We start from the raw sequence: 15,039 nt of genomic DNA on the forward strand, positions 1-15,039 counted from the left end.
GTTATAGACTCTGATCTTTCTGTGGGTGAGACAAAAATAACTCTTCTTTTAGTGACAGAGCACGATTCTAACTCTCAGTCAGATCATTAAAGAATGAAAATGAAACCAGAACAACCATCAAATTATATTTGTTTCATCTTTATTGCAATGACCAGCAAGGCAGAGATCAAAGTCCATCAAGACGACATTAATTACAGAAAGGTTCAGTGACAACGATGAATCATAAACAATAATGATATAAAAACATATGAACATGACATCTAAAGTTACACAAGTGTTTCAAACAGTCCCAGTGGCAACAGAGACCATATTAAAGGACCTGTTAGTCCACCTCCTCAATGGTGGGCCCCTGGGAGTCGGCTTGTCGCGCCTGCTCTCTACAGCTGCTTGCAGGCGCTCCTCCCTGGTACAACTTGCTGATGACGGGGCTGCACACTTTCTCCAGCTCTTTCTGTTTCTCCTGGTACTCCTCTTTATCAGCCAGCTGGTTGTTCTCCAGCCAGGTGACGATCTCATCGCACTTCTCCATCACCTTCTTCTGGTCCTCCTCGCTCATTTTGCCCTTCAGGTTCTCGTCCAGCACGCTGCTCTTCACGCTGAAGGCGTAGGACTCCAGGGAGTTCTTGGCAGAGATTCTGTCCCTCTGAAGGTCGTCCTCAGCTTTGTATTTGTCAGCGTCCTGCACCATCCTCTCGATCTCTTCCTTGCTCAGTCGGCCCTTATCGTTGGTGATGGTGATCTTGTTCTCTTTGCCGGTGCTTTTGTCCACCGCAGACACGTTCAAGATGCCGTTGGCGTCGACGTCGAAGGCGACCTCGATCTGTGGGACCCCTCGTGGAGCAGGGGGGATTCCTGTCAGCTCAAACTTGCCCAGCAGGTTGTTGTCCTTGGTCATGGCTCTTTCCCCTTCGTAGACCTGGATGAGGACCCCGGGCTGGTTGTCAGAGTAGGTGGTGAAGACCTGGGCTTGTTTAGTGGGGATAGTGGTGTTGCGTTTAATCAGGGACGACATGACTCCTCCGGCGGTCTCGATACCCAGAGACAGAGGCGCCACGTCCAGCAGCAGCAGGTCCTGAACGTTGCCCGAGGTATCACCTGAGAGGATGGCGGCCTGGACGGCAGCACCGTAAGCCACCGCCTCGTCTGGGTTGATGCTCTTGTTCAGTTCCTTGCCGTTGAAGAAATCCTGCAGGAGTTTCTGGATTCTGGGGATTCGGGTGGAGCCTCCGACCAGGACCACTTCCTGGATCTGTGCCTTGTCCATCTTGGCGTCCCTCAGGGCTTTCTCCACTGGCTCTAAGGTTCCCCTGAACAGGTCGGAGCACAGCTCCTCAAAGCGAGCCCTGGTGATGGAGGTGTAGAAGTCGATGCCCTCGAACAGAGAATCGATCTCAACGCTGGCCTGGGAGCTGGAGGACAGGGTTCTCTTGGCCCTCTCACAAGCTGTGCGCAGCCTCCTCAAGGCTCTTTTGTTCTGGCTGATGTCCTTCTTGTGTTTCCTCTTGAACTCCTCCACAAAGTGGTTGACCATGCGGTTGTCAAAGTCTTCTCCGCCCAGGTGAGTGTCTCCAGCTGTGGATTTGACTTCAAAGATACCGTCTTCGATGGTCAGGACGGACACGTCGAAGGTGCCTCCACCCAGGTCAAAGATCAGGACGTTGCGTTCTCCGGTCTTGCCTTTGTCCAGACCGTACGCGATGGCGGCCGCCGTCGGCTCGTTGATGATCCTCAGGACGTTCAGTCCTGCGATGACGCCTGCGTCTTTAGTCGCCTGTCGCTGGGAGTCGTTGAAGTACGCCGGGACCGTGACGACTGCTTTGGACACAGTTTGGCCGAGGTAGGCCTCAGCAGTCTCCTTCATCTTCACCAGGACCATGGAGGAAATCTCTTCAGGGAAGAAGGTTTTCTCTTCCCCTTTGTGTTCCACTTGGATTTTGGGCTTCCCTCCGTCTCCGACCACCTTGAAGGGCCAGTGCTTCATGTCTGCCTGCACCACTGCATCGTCAATCTTTCTTCCGATCAGCCTCTTGGCATCAAACACGGTGTTGCTGGGGTTCAACGCCACCTGGTTCTTGGCTGCGTCCCCGATGAGCCTCTCAGTGTCAGTGAAGGCCACATAGCTGGGGGTGGTCCTGTTGCCCTGGTCGTTGGCGATGATTTCTACTTTTCCGTGCTGGAAAACGCCCACGCAGGAGTAGGTGGTGCCCAGGTCGATGCCGATCGCTACACCTTTAGCCGCAGACATCTCTGTGGTTTTCAACGTGCGTCCTGAAGATTCAGAGACAAAAATCAGAAAAGACAATTAGACCGTCAGCAAATATTATTATTTTCTGAAGGAATCAATAAACCGGGCTCATCTGAAATCAGCTCCTGATGATTTGACTGTGATTTGTTCTTTTTATGGTCGAGTTCATAAAAAAGTGTCTGATTTCTTTGACTGAACACAAAACCATGAAAAGCTTCATGTAAACTCTGCAGCTCTGAACACGAGTCAGCGTCTGAAACGCAGCGTTTCTCTAAAGCACTTTGGTGAAACGTGAACTCAGAAACAAAGAATACAGAAATAAATCCACGTTAAAAGTAAAGAACCGAGGATCAATGGATACGAACATGAAACAGGAGCTCAGTCGGACGCTTTTATGGCTTTTTTTGGATGAAATCATGATTTTAATATTTCACATTTCTCTGTTTCAGCAGATTAAAGTGAGGTTTGACTTTTGCAAATGAACATTTATGAGTTTAAAGCTTTGTAAAGAAAATAATGAGGTGGGTAAGAAAACATTCTCTCTCTTCTGATGATCAACAGCCTCTTTAACACGTGATGATATTTGTAAGTGATCATTAAAGTGTGTTAAAGAGTCTCCTCTGAACATGAACCACGTCTGAAACGCAGCGTTTTTATAAAGAACTTTGGTTTAAACTCGTTTTCTTTGCAGCGTTTGATCCCATTTTCATTCACATTTCTGCAGAAAAATCACACTTTTTCATTAAAACAGTAAAAGTTTATATTAGAAGATGAAGCAGCTCTCACCTGTTTCAGAGTCCAGGATGTGCAGAAGAAGAGCAGAGAGGCGCGCTGTGTTCAGTGGAGCTCTGCAACAATCTCTCCTTTATTTCTCTTCTATCACTTCTTTATTTCTCCTCTCACTTCTTTATTTCTCCTCTCACTCCTTTATTTCTCCTCTCACTCCTTTATTTCTCCTCTCACTCCTTTATTTCTCCTCTCACTCCTTTATTTCTCCTCTCACTCCTTTATTTCTCCTCTCACTCCTTTATTTCTGCTCTCACTCCTTTATTTATACCCTCCTCTTCTTTATTTATACCCTCCTCTTCTTCTGGACTCTTCTCCAGCTTTCCCGTCCGCTCACCCTCTGGACCAATCACAGCGCTCTGCGTGATGACGTAGCGGGCCGCAGTGACGTGGCACGCCGCGGTGACGCGTCCTCAGACGCTTCTCCGAGTTTCTGGACTGTTCCTGAATCAGCAGAAGAATAAAGAGTTAAAATGAGAGTTTGTTTTCAAAGAGCAGCGTTTCCGTTAGAAACATTTTCACAGGATGAAGTGAAACATTAATAAAACTAAAGTGTAAATGAAAACATGTGAATTCATAAAGTAATAAACTGAAATAAGTCATTCATTTAACATCAATACTCCACTGAAACAGGAACTGCAATAAAACAAGGCTTTAATGATCAGCTACAAACATCATAATGTGTGAATATAAAAATATAAATATCTATAATTCACCTGGAAACTGTTTTAGTTTGTCTGATGATGCACAGGTTTATGAAACATATTTATTAATGTTTAGTCAAAACTTCGGCTCTGCAGTAATCTTAATAAAGTTAATATGATGCAATGTTAATAATAATAATAATAATAATAATAAAGTGCTTTACAACAGTGTAAACACACGTGCTTCACATGAAAAAGACACAGAATCATAAAAACAACAAGATGAATATAAATGTGTGTAATTATAAAGATAAAAGATCAAACCCACAAATAAAAAGCATCTTCACATGAATCAGAGCCGCTTCATCACACAACACAAGAGAGAAAAGGTTCAAAATAGATCATATTTATTTATTTTGATCCATTATAATTTTTATTAAATACAGAGTTTATATTTCAGCGGAAGATTTGGAGAATTATTCATAAAACTGCTCCTAAAAAACTCATGTTTGACTCTTTATTCTTCTGCTGATTCAGGAACAGTCCAGAAACTCTGAGAAGCGTCTGAGGACGCGTCACCGCGGCGTGCCACGTCACTGCGGCCCGCTACGTCATCACGCAGAGCGCTGTGATTGGTCCAGAGGGTGAGTGGACGGGAAAGCTGGAGAAGAGTCCAGAAGAAGAGGAGGGTATAAATAAAGAAGAGGAGGGTATAAATAAAGAAGAGGAGGGTATAAATAAAGGAGAGAGAGGAGAAATAAAGGAGTGAGAGGAGAAATAAAGGAGTGAGAGGAGAAATAAAGGAGAGAGAGGAGAAATAAAGGAGTGAGAGAAGAAATAAAGGAGAGGAGAAGAGAAGGAGTGAGAGGAGAAATAAAGGAGAGAGAGGAGAAATAAAGGAGTGAGAGGAGAAATAAAGGAGTGAGAGAAGAAATAAAGGAGAGGAGAAGAGAAGGAGTGAGAGGAGAAATAAAGGAGAGAGAGGAGAAATAAAGGAGTGAGAGGAGAAATAAAGGAGAGGAGAAATAAAGGAGTGAGAGAAGAGATAAAGGAGTGAGAGGAGAAATAAAGGAGAGGAGAAATAAAAGAGAAATAAATCTTCTGCACATCCTGGACTCTGAAACAGGTGAGAGCTGCTTCATTTTCTAATATAAACTTTTACTGTTTTATTGAAAAAGTGTGATTTTTCTGCAGAAATGTGAATGAAAATGGGATCAAACGCTGCAAAGAAAACGAGTTTAAACCAAAGTTCTTTATAAAAACGCTGCGTTTCAGACGTGGTTCGTGTTCAGAGGAGACTCTTTAACACACTTTAATGATCACTTACAAATATCATCACGTGTTAAAGAGACTGTTGATCATCAGAAGAGGGAGAATGTTTTCTTACCCACCTCATTATTTTCTTTACAAAGCTTTAAACTCATAAATGTTCATTTGCAAAAGTCAAACCTCACTTTAATCTGCTGAAACAGAGAAATGTGAAATATTAAAATCATGATTTCATCCAAAAAAAGCCATAAAAGCGTCCGACTGAGCTCCTGTTTCATGTTCGTATCCATTGATCCTCTGTTCTTTACTTTTAACGTGGATTTATTTCTGTATTCTTTGTTTCTGAGTTCACGTTTCACCAAAGTGCTTTAGAGAAACGCTGCGTTTCAGACGCTGACTCGTGTTCAGAGCTGCAGAGTTTACATGAAGCTTTTCATGGTTTTGTTTTCAGTCAAAGAAATCAGACACTTTTTTATGAACTCGACCATAAAAAGAACAAATCACAGTCAAATCGTCAGGAGCTGATTTCAGATGAGCTCGGTTTATTGATTCCTTCAGAATATAATAATATTTGCTGAAGGTCGAATTGTCTTTTCTGATTTTTGTCTCTGAATCTTCAGGACGCACGTTGAAAACCACAGAGATGTCTGCGGCTAAAGGTGTAGCGATCGGCATCGACCTGGGCACCACCTACTCCTGCGTGGGCGTTTTCCAGCACGGAAAAGTGGAAATCATCGCCAACGACCAGGGCAACAGGACCACCCCCAGCTATGTGGCCTTCACTGACACTGAGAGGCTCATCGGGGACGCAGCCAAGAACCAGGTGGCGTTGAACCCCAGCAACACCGTGTTTGATGCCAAGAGGCTGATCGGAAGAAAGATTGACGATGCAGTGGTGCAGGCAGACATGAAGCACTGGCCCTTCAAGGTGGTCGGAGACGGAGGGAAGCCCAAAATCCAAGTGGAACACAAAGGGGAAGAGAAAACCTTCTTCCCTGAAGAGATTTCCTCCATGGTCCTGGTGAAGATGAAGGAGACTGCTGAGGCCTACCTCGGCCATAATGTGTCCAAAGCAGTCGTCACGGTCCCGGCGTACTTCAACGACTCCCAGCGTCAGGCGACTAAGGACGCAGGCGTCATCGCAGGACTGAACGTCCTGAGGATCATCAACGAGCCAACGGCGGCCGCCATCGCGTACGGTCTGGACAAAGGCAAGACCGGAGAACGCAACGTCCTGATCTTTGACCTGGGTGGAGGCACCTTCGACGTGTCCGTCCTGACCATCGAAGACGGTATCTTTGAAGTCAAATCCACAGCTGGAGACACTCACCTGGGCGGAGAAGACTTTGACAACCGCATGGTCAACCACTTTGTGGAGGAGTTCAAGAGGAAACACAAGAAGGACATCAGCCAGAACAAAAGAGCCTTGAGGAGGCTGCGCACAGCTTGTGAGAGGGCCAAGAGAACCCTGTCCTCCAGCTCCCAGGCCAGCGTTGAGATCGATTCTCTGTTCGAGGGCATCGACTTCTACACCTCCATCACCAGGGCTCGCTTTGAGGAGCTGTGCTCCGACCTGTTCAGGGGAACCTTAGAGCCAGTGGAGAAAGCCCTGAGGGACGCCAAGATGGACAAGGCACAGATCCAGGAAGTTGTCCTGGTCGGAGGCTCCACCCGAATCCCCAGAATCCAGAAACTCCTGCAGGATTTCTTCAACGGCAAGGAACTGAACAAGAGCATCAACCCAGACGAGGCGGTGGCTTACGGTGCTGCCGTCCAGGCCGCCATCCTCTCAGGTGATACCTCGGGCAACGTTCAGGACCTGCTGCTGCTGGACGTGGCGCCTCTGTCCCTGGGTATCGAGACCGCCGGAGGAGTCATGTCGTCCCTGATTAAACGCAACACCACCATCCCCACTAAACAAGCCCAGGTCTTCACCACCTACTCTGACAACCAGCCCGGGGTCCTCATCCAGGTCTACGAAGGGGAAAGAGCCATGACAAAGGACAACAACGTGCTGGGCAAGTTTGAGCTGACAGGAATCCCCCCTGCTCCAAGAGGGGTCCCACAGATCGAGGTCACCTTCGACGTGGACGCCAACGGCATCTTGAACGTGTCTGCGGTGGACAAAAGCACCGGCAAAGAGAACAAGATCACCATCACCAACGAGAAGGGCCGACTGAGCAAGGAAGAGATCGAGAGGATGGTGCAGGACGCTGACAAATACAAAGCTGAGGACGACCTTCAGAGGGACAGAATCTCTGCCAAGAACTCCCTGGAGTCCTACGCCTTCAGCGTGAAGAGCAGCGTGCAGGACGAGAACCTGAAGGGCAAAATGAGCGAGGAGGACCAGAAGAAGGTGATGGAGAAGTGCGAGGAGATCGACACCTGGCTGGAGAACAACCAGCTGGCTGAAAAAGAGGAGTACCAGGAGAAACAGAAAGAGCTGGAGAAAGTGTGCAGCCCCGTCATCAGCAAGTTGTACCAGGGAGGAGCGCCTGCAAGCAGCTGTAGAGAGCAGGCGCGACAAGTCGACTCCCAGGGGCCCACCATTGAGGAGGTGGACTAACAGGTCCTTTAATATGGTCTCTGTTGCCACTGGGACTGTTTGAAGCACTTGTGTAACTTTAGATGTCATGTTCATATCTTTTTATATCATTATTGTTTATGATTCATCGTTGTCACTGAACCTTTCTGTAATAAATGTCGTCTTGATGGACTTTGATCTCTGCCTTGCTGGACATTGCAATAAAGATGAAACAAATATAATTTGATGGTTGTTCTGGTTTCATGATGATCTGACATCATCTTGAGGGAAACTTGTGCAGCAGTTTCATTACCGTTTCAGTAGATCAGATTCTATAACACGAACACTGGGAGTGTGACATCTGTTCATTACACATAAGAAATGGTGGTTGTGTTTAAAGTCTTTATAAAACAAACTATAATACTCACATTAGTCCAGGGAGTCGCAGCGATGGGGGCTCGTCCACAACATGTCCAGTTATGTTGTTTATTTATAAAGCATTATTTTTTATTTCTTACTGTAGAAATTGCTGCTTTATTGGCCCAGAGTCTACTGTTTACTATATGTAGCCACATGCTAGTGGCAGTAATAAGGAAGAGTGGGGAGGAGACCAGGAAGTGCTGACCAATCAGAGCAGACTGGGCTTATCGGGAGGGGGGGGTCTTAAAGAGACAGGTGCCATATCAGAGCCACGAGCAGGAAGAGAAAAATAAAGTGTTTTTTTTTAACATCAAATAACAAAATATGTTCTTGTAAAAACAAAAATACATGTATGAAGCTGAAATGAGCATCACAGGTCTCCTTTAAAGACCTTGCTGCTGATAACACGGAGGAGATTATCACCACGGTGTCCTTCATGGGGACGCTGTCAGAATTAAAAATACCCTAATAAACATCTCTCATGAATTCTCTCCCACGCCGTCAGTGTTACTGTTACTGGTAAAACTCAAGTGTGATATGATAAAGATGCAGCATCCTAGAAATTCTAAAAACAAAAAGTCATACTTTTATTCGGGTATGTGTCCGTATGCCTATCTAACGTAGAGCAGAAATTAGCCTTAAAGATGCGTACAGACCGGACACGACAACTATGACAGGATTAGATACAATGTCAATGAACAGACACGAATCCAACATGTGTTGCAAGATCATATTTGGAATCGCTCTAAGCGCGTCGCTCCAAATGTGTGAATGACGATGATGACGTGAACCCACTTTTTCCCGGCAGCTACTTCACAGCAGCCAGGAGTGCCGAAGCGAGACTGGCTGCTATCTTTCGAAGCAGTAGCAAGAAGACCCGGTAGGAAGGTTCTGGTCTCGCCAAGGGGGCTGCTACTCTCGCCAAGGGTAGCAGCTAGCAGCCCCGGTCTTGCCTCGACATACCAAGCTGCTGTAAGCTGGCTGTCGGTTGCTGGTTAGCACTAGCATAACAGCAGAGTAGACTAGCTGCAGACCTGAAGACTCCCAGGGACCCTAGATGTTTTGTCACAGCGCCACCCACCGTCGAGCAACGGGCAGCTAGCTCAGAGCATCTTCGTGTGCCAACGGGAGACCGGGGCGGCTAACTGCTACCTTTAGCGAGACCAAAGCATTCTCATCCACACGTTTGGAGCGATGGTCCAAATATGATCATGAGACTCACTACTCGCATTTCAAGCGATGTCTGTTAAACTGTTAGCTCAAGGTTAAAAAGCATGCTCTTACATTTCAACTGGACTCTCTTCAGGGATTATCATGAAGTGGGCGTGTCTGTAAAGGGGAGAGTCGTTGGTACATATTCATTCAGAGATATTGAGCTTCTTCATGAAAACAAACAACAATGACCATATGAGATATTTTTGATTTATCTTTATTACAATGTCCAGTGATGCAAAGACACAAAGTACAGTAAGTCAGTTGTTATTGACCCAAAGTTTAGAATCTCAGCAATTTTTATGGTATAAAAACACATGAACACGGCAGAAGTGCTTCAAACTGTCCCAGTGACAACAGAGACCGTTTTAAAGGACCTGCTAGTCCACCTCTTCAATGCTGGGCCCCTGGGAGTCGGCTTGTGGTGGCAGGTCTGCAAAGCTGCTTGCAGGCGCTCCTCCCTGGTACAACTTGCTGATGACGGGGCTGCACACTTTCTCCAGCTCTTTCTGTTTCTCTTGGTACTCCTCTGTTTCAGCCAGCTGGTTGTTCTCCAGCCAGGTGTCGATCTCATCGCACTTCTCCATCACCTTCTTCTGGTCCTCCTCGCTCATTTTGCCTTTCAGGTTCTCGTCCAGCACGCTGCTCTTCACGCTGAAGGCGTAGGACTCCAGGGAGTTCTTGGCAGAGACTCTGTCCCTCTGAAGGTCGTCCTCAGCTTTGTATTTGTCAGCGTCCTGCACCATCCTCTCGATCTCTTCCTTGCTCAGTCGGCCCTTATCGTTGGTGATGGTGATCTTGTTCTCTTTGCCGGTGCTTTTGTCCACCGCAGACACGTTCAAGATGCCGTTGGCGTCCACGTCGAAGGTGACCTCGATCTGTGGGACCCCTCGTGGAGCAGGGGGGATTCCTGTCAGCTCAAACTTGCCCAGCAGGTTGTTGTCCTTGGTCATGGCTCTTTCCCCTTCGTACACCTGGATGAGGACCCCGGGCTGGTTGTCAGAGTAGGTGGTGAAGACCTGGGCTTGTTTAGTGGGGATGGTGGTGTTGCGTTTAATCAGGGACGACATGACTCCTCCGGCGGTCTCGATACCCAGGGACAGAGGCGCCACGTCCAGCAGCAGCAGGTCCTGAACGTTGCCCGAGGTATCACCTGAGAGGATGGCGGCCTGGACGGCAGCACCGTAAGCCACCGCCTCGTCTGGGTTGATGCTCTTGTTCAGTTCCTTGCCGTTGAAGAAATCCTGCAGGAGTTTCTGGATTCTGGGGATTCGGGTGGAGCCTCCGACCAGGACAACTTCCTGGATCTGCGCCTTGTCCATCTTGGCGTCCCTCAGGGCTTTCTCCACTGGCTCTAAGGTTCCCCTGAACAGGTCGGAGCACAGCTCCTCAAAGCGAGCCCTGGTGATGGAGGTGTAGAAGTCGATGCCCTCGAACAGAGAATCGATCTCAATGCTGGCCTGGGAGCTGGAGGACAGGGTTCTCTTGGCCCTCTCACAAGCTGTGCGCAGCCTCCTCAAGGCTCTTTTGTTCTGGCTGATGTCCTTCTTGTGTTTCCTCTTGAACTCCTCCACAAAGTGGTTGACCATGCGGTTGTCAAAGTCTTCTCCGCCCAGGTGAGTGTCTCCAGCTGTGGATTTGACTTCAAAGATACCGTCTTCGATGGTCAGGACGGACACGTCGAAGGTGCCTCCACCCAGGTCAAAGATCAGGACGTTGCGTTCTTCGTTCTTGCTTTTGTCCAGACCGTACGCGATGGCGGCCGCCGTCGGCTCGTTGATGATCCTCAGGACGTTCAGTCCTGCGATGACGCCTGCGTCCTTAGTCGCCTGTCGCTGGGAGTCGTTGAAGTACGCCGGGACCGTGACGACTGCTTTGGACACATTTTGGCCGAGGTAGGCCTCAGCAGTCTCCTTCATCTTCACCAGGACCATGGAGGAAATCTCTTCAGGGAAGAAGGTTTTCTCTTCCCCTTTGTGTTCCACTTGGATTTTGGGCTTCCCTCCGTCTCCGACCACCTTGAAGGGCCAGTGCTTCATGTCTGCCTGCACCACTGCATCGTCAATCTTTCTTCCGATCAGCCTCTTGGCATCAAACACGGTGTTGCTGGGGTTCAACGCCACCTGGTTCTTGGCTGCGTCCCCGATGAGCCTCTCAGTGTCAGTGAAGGCCACATAGCTGGGGGTGGTCCTGTTGCCCTGGTCGTTGGCGATGATTTCCACTTTTCCGTGCTGGAAAACGCCCACGCAGGAGTAGGTGGTGCCCAGGTCGATGCCGATTGCTACACCTTTAGCCGCAGACATCTCTGTGGTTTTCAACGTGCGTCCTGAAGATTCAGAGACAAAAATCAGAAAAGAAAATGTGTTATTGTCAAACAGCCGGGTAATGATCTCAGTGCTGAAACTTCGAGACACTTATGGTTTGGAAAAGTAGTTTGATGAGACTCATTTCACCACCACCAATGAAACCAAATATGACAGTCATTTGGCCAGAGTTTACTTTCATAGGTGTATATACCAGCACCACCACATGCTGAGGCCTGTCCAACCAGGATTTGCGAAGTTAGGCGTTGACTTTGAATGGTTAAAGTTAGATGGTTGAAGTTAGATGGTTGAAGTTAGACGGTTGAAGTTAGATGGTTAAAGTTAAACGTTGATCTTGAATTGTTGAAGTTAGGCGTTGACCTTGAACGGTTGAAGTTAGATGGTTAAAGTTAGACGGTTGAAGTTAGGCGTTGACCTTGAACGGTTGAAGTTAGATGGTTAAAGGTAGATGGTTAAAGTTAGACGGTTGAAGTGAGGCGTTGACCTTGAACGGTTGAAGTTAGATGGTTAAAGGTAGATGGTTAAAGTTAGACGGTTGAAGTGAGGCGTTGACCTTGAACGGTTGAAGTTGAAGAGGGTGCGTTCAAGATGGTTGAAGAACAGTTTGCCGCCCCTTCAGCATATTTTCAACCTGCTGTTTCAGTCCGGCTGAACCAGTCTGAACCAGTCTCACTGCCCCCCCCACCCCCACCCCTCCTCCTCCTGCGGCTACAACCAACTTACACAAGCGTTCATTCTGTTGTTCGTTGGTTAATGTTTGTTTTGTTGAGCGTATTAAAAAAACACAAAAACAGGAAACACAGGAGTTCCAGGTACTGAGTGCAGACGGGGGAGGAATGAATAAGAGAACGCTCCTCTACAAACATACAGAGGGTTTCAATGACGCAGCTGAAGTGTCTTTCAGTTTCACAGGTTTGAAATAAAGCATTCATTCATTCATTCACAGTGAAACGGTCACTTACAGGAAGTAGCTTCATTTAATCAAAGGACGGTCGTTTCTTTAATCTGCACGTCATTTTAACAACAACAGGTCATTTATTACATCACTAATGTGTAAAAGTTTAAGTTTAGTGTTGAAACTGTGGACGGACGCAGAGGAGGACACTTACTGTGGTGAGAGGATGAGACTACAGAGCGTTCCTGTGGCTCCTCGGCGCTCGGTGCTGCGACCCTCGACGTCTGGATCCTCCCCGTCCGTCGCCTCCTGTTATACTCTCCCCTCTCCCCTCAGGCCTCCGCTCCACTCGAGGGTCCAATCCCAGAGCTCGCTGCAGCTGCTGCACGACGCCTCAGGGTCCCGTCCAACGGGTTCAGCGGGGAAACTGGTCGAGCGGAGTGTGCACATCCTGGAGAGAGGCCCCCGTCTCCTGCTGCATTCCTGAGCTCCGGTGCGTGGGTCTGATCCTCCCGGGCGTTTACGAGTTTACGACTTCAGAGCGTCCCGGAACATTTGAGTCAGACGTGAACACCAAACATCACACACGTTCATAAACACACTGTCCAGCGGTGGATCACACTGGTGGACTTTAGAGCGGAGCGACATTATATATATTTAAATATATGTTCTAAGAGATTATAACTCATATTTTCATGCCAGAATATTCAAAACAAGTCGTGTTAAAGTTGCGTTATCTAATAAAACACGACACGCAGGGAAGTGACGCTTACAGCCCGCCCTCAAAGCAGCTTCAGTCCAAAGCAACTGGACTTGGTTCTTCACCACTGATCCAAGAGGCTTCATCAGTTCATGTACACATCTGACCAGGACCAGGACCAGGACCAGGACCAGGCTGGGACTGGACCAGGACCAGGACCAGGCTGGGACTGGACCAGGACCAGGACCAGGACCAGTCCAGCTAACTAGTGTGGAGATCCAGGTATTTAACCTCTCACAGGCCGATGATGTCACTGGAACCCTTTGTGCTCCGTCGTTAGAGTGACAGTCGTTGGTGGAAGTAAGTTTCAACTTGGTTAGTGCTGGTCCAGTCCCAGCCTGGTCCTGGTCCAGTCCCAGCCTGGTTCTGGTCTTGGTCCTTGTCCAGCCCCAGCCTGGTCCTGGTCGAGCCTGGTCCTGGCCCTGGTCCTGGTCCTGGTCGAGCCTGGTCCTGGCCCTGGTCCTGGTCCTGGTCGAGCCTGGTCCTGGCCCTGGTCCTGGTCCAGTCTCAGCCTGGTCCTGGTCCTGGTCCAGTCCCAGCCTGGTCCTGGTTCTGGTCCAGTCCCAGCCTGGTCCTGGTCCTGGTCAGATGCGTACATGAACTGATGAAGCCTCTTGGTTGAGAGGTGAAACGTCTTCCTGACTAAGAACCAAGTCCAGTTGCTTTGGACTGAAGCTGCTTCGGGGAGAACGACGACCTGGACACATGAGAACCTTCACAGACTTGTTTACAGACTCTTCTTTCACGTTTTATTTAGTTTCCACGGGCGCCGCCGTTGTTCTCCGACTTCTCTTGGTGAGGTCGGGGTTGGTTGAGGTTCCACTTCGACAAGTGTTCCAGTGCACTTTTCCCAGTTGGAGGTCCGAATGTTTGGACCTCCCACGGCACTGGAACGCAGCGTCTGTCCTGCTCTGCGTCTCTTTGTGCTCTTAGGTTTGGGATCCACCCAGAGTCCGTGCTGACGCGGGCAAAGGGCGTTTGGTTCTGCTGCGTCCTCCGCACGGAACCAGGAGCTGGTTTCTCTGAACCCTGGTTAAATAAAGGTTAAATAAATAATAAAAAAGTTCATTTATTGCGTTTTGTAACTATTTTTAGTCATTTTGTATTTTTTTGTGCTGGTTTTGCATCTATTTTAGTCATTTTGCATCTTTTTGTGGTGGTTTTGCATCTATTTTTAGTCATTTTGCATCTTTTTGTGCTGGTTTTGCATCTATTTTTAGTCATTTTGCATCTTTTTGTGTTGGTTTTGCATCTATTTTTAGTCATTTTGTGTCTTTTTGTGGTGGTTTTGCATCTATTTTTAGTCATTTTGCATCTTTTTGTGCTGGTTTTGCATCTATTTTTAGTCATTTAGCATCTTTTTGTGGTGGTTTTGCATCTATTTTTACTCATTTTGCATCTTTTTGTGCTGGTTTTGCATCTATTTTTAGTCATTTTGCATCTTTTTGTGGTGGTTTTGCATCTATTTTTTAGTCATTTTGCATCTTTTTGTGCTGGTTTTGCATCATTTTTTAGTCATTTTGCATCTTTTTGTGCTGGTTTTGCATCTTTTTTTAGTCATTTTGCATCTTTTTGTGCTGGTTTTGCATCATTTTTTAGTCATTTTGCATCTTTTTCTGCTGGTTTTGCATCTATTTTTAGTCATTTTGCATCTTTTTGTGCTGGTTTTGCATCTGTTTTGAGTCATCTTATGTTTCTGTGTTGTCGTGTTCTCTCTGGTCTTGTTTCATTCATTTTTAATCATTTGTCAACATTTATACTTATTAAAATAAAACGTAAGTCTGATTCCTGTTTGTAGAAAATCCTGAAGCCTCATTTCTGTCTTTGTGCCTCTTCTCACTGATGTGTTTGGTGTTTTTGGAGTCGCACTTCCTCCGCCTCTCTCTGATAAAGTGATGAACATGAATAATGAGCCACCTGGCTGCGACCTGACTGTGGCCGGTGTTGACAGAGGAGGGCG

At 47.4% G+C, this 15,039-nt stretch overlaps 3 protein-coding genes across 4 annotated transcripts; 1 reads left to right on the plus strand and 2 right to left on the minus strand.

Moving 5' to 3' along the window:
- Positions 1-322: 322 nt before the first annotated feature.
- Positions 323-12,616, minus strand: LOC310959894 (heat shock 70 kDa protein 1; the record flags this gene model as incomplete). 2 transcript variants are annotated; one of them, XM_083931417.1, is made up of 2 exons in its annotated part: positions 12,534-12,616; positions 323-2,268 (listed from the first exon to the last, which is right to left on the minus strand). In XM_083931417.1, the coding sequence occupies exon 2, from the start codon at positions 2,243-2,245 to the stop codon at positions 323-325; it is 1,923 nt and encodes a 640-aa protein (XP_083787543.1). In that variant the 5' UTR covers positions 2,246-2,268; positions 12,534-12,616. The 2 variants fall into 2 exon arrangements, with proteins under 2 accessions (XP_083787543.1, XP_083787544.1); XM_083931418.1 differs by lacking the exon at positions 12,534-12,616 and adding an exon at positions 3,032-3,256.
- LOC310959552 (heat shock 70 kDa protein 1-like) lies at positions 4,674-7,510 on the plus strand (the record flags this gene model as incomplete). Its single annotated transcript, XM_083930933.1, has 2 exons — positions 4,674-4,801; positions 5,565-7,510. The coding sequence occupies exon 2, from the start codon at positions 5,588-5,590 to the stop codon at positions 7,508-7,510; it is 1,923 nt and encodes a 640-aa protein (XP_083787059.1). The 5' UTR covers positions 4,674-4,801; positions 5,565-5,587.
- LOC310959729 (heat shock 70 kDa protein 1-like) lies at positions 9,481-12,567 on the minus strand (the record flags this gene model as incomplete). The annotated part of the gene is made up of 2 exons (XM_083931188.1): positions 12,534-12,567; positions 9,481-11,426 (listed from the first exon to the last, which is right to left on the minus strand). The coding sequence occupies exon 2, from the start codon at positions 11,401-11,403 to the stop codon at positions 9,481-9,483; it is 1,923 nt and encodes a 640-aa protein (XP_083787314.1). The 5' UTR covers positions 11,404-11,426; positions 12,534-12,567.
- Positions 12,617-15,039: the final 2,423 nt, after the last annotated feature.

This window comes from Echiichthys vipera, assembly GCF_963691815.1.
Source record: "Echiichthys vipera genome assembly, chromosome: 17".
Classification (NCBI taxonomy): domain Eukaryota; kingdom Metazoa; phylum Chordata; class Actinopteri; order Perciformes; family Trachinidae; genus Echiichthys; species Echiichthys vipera.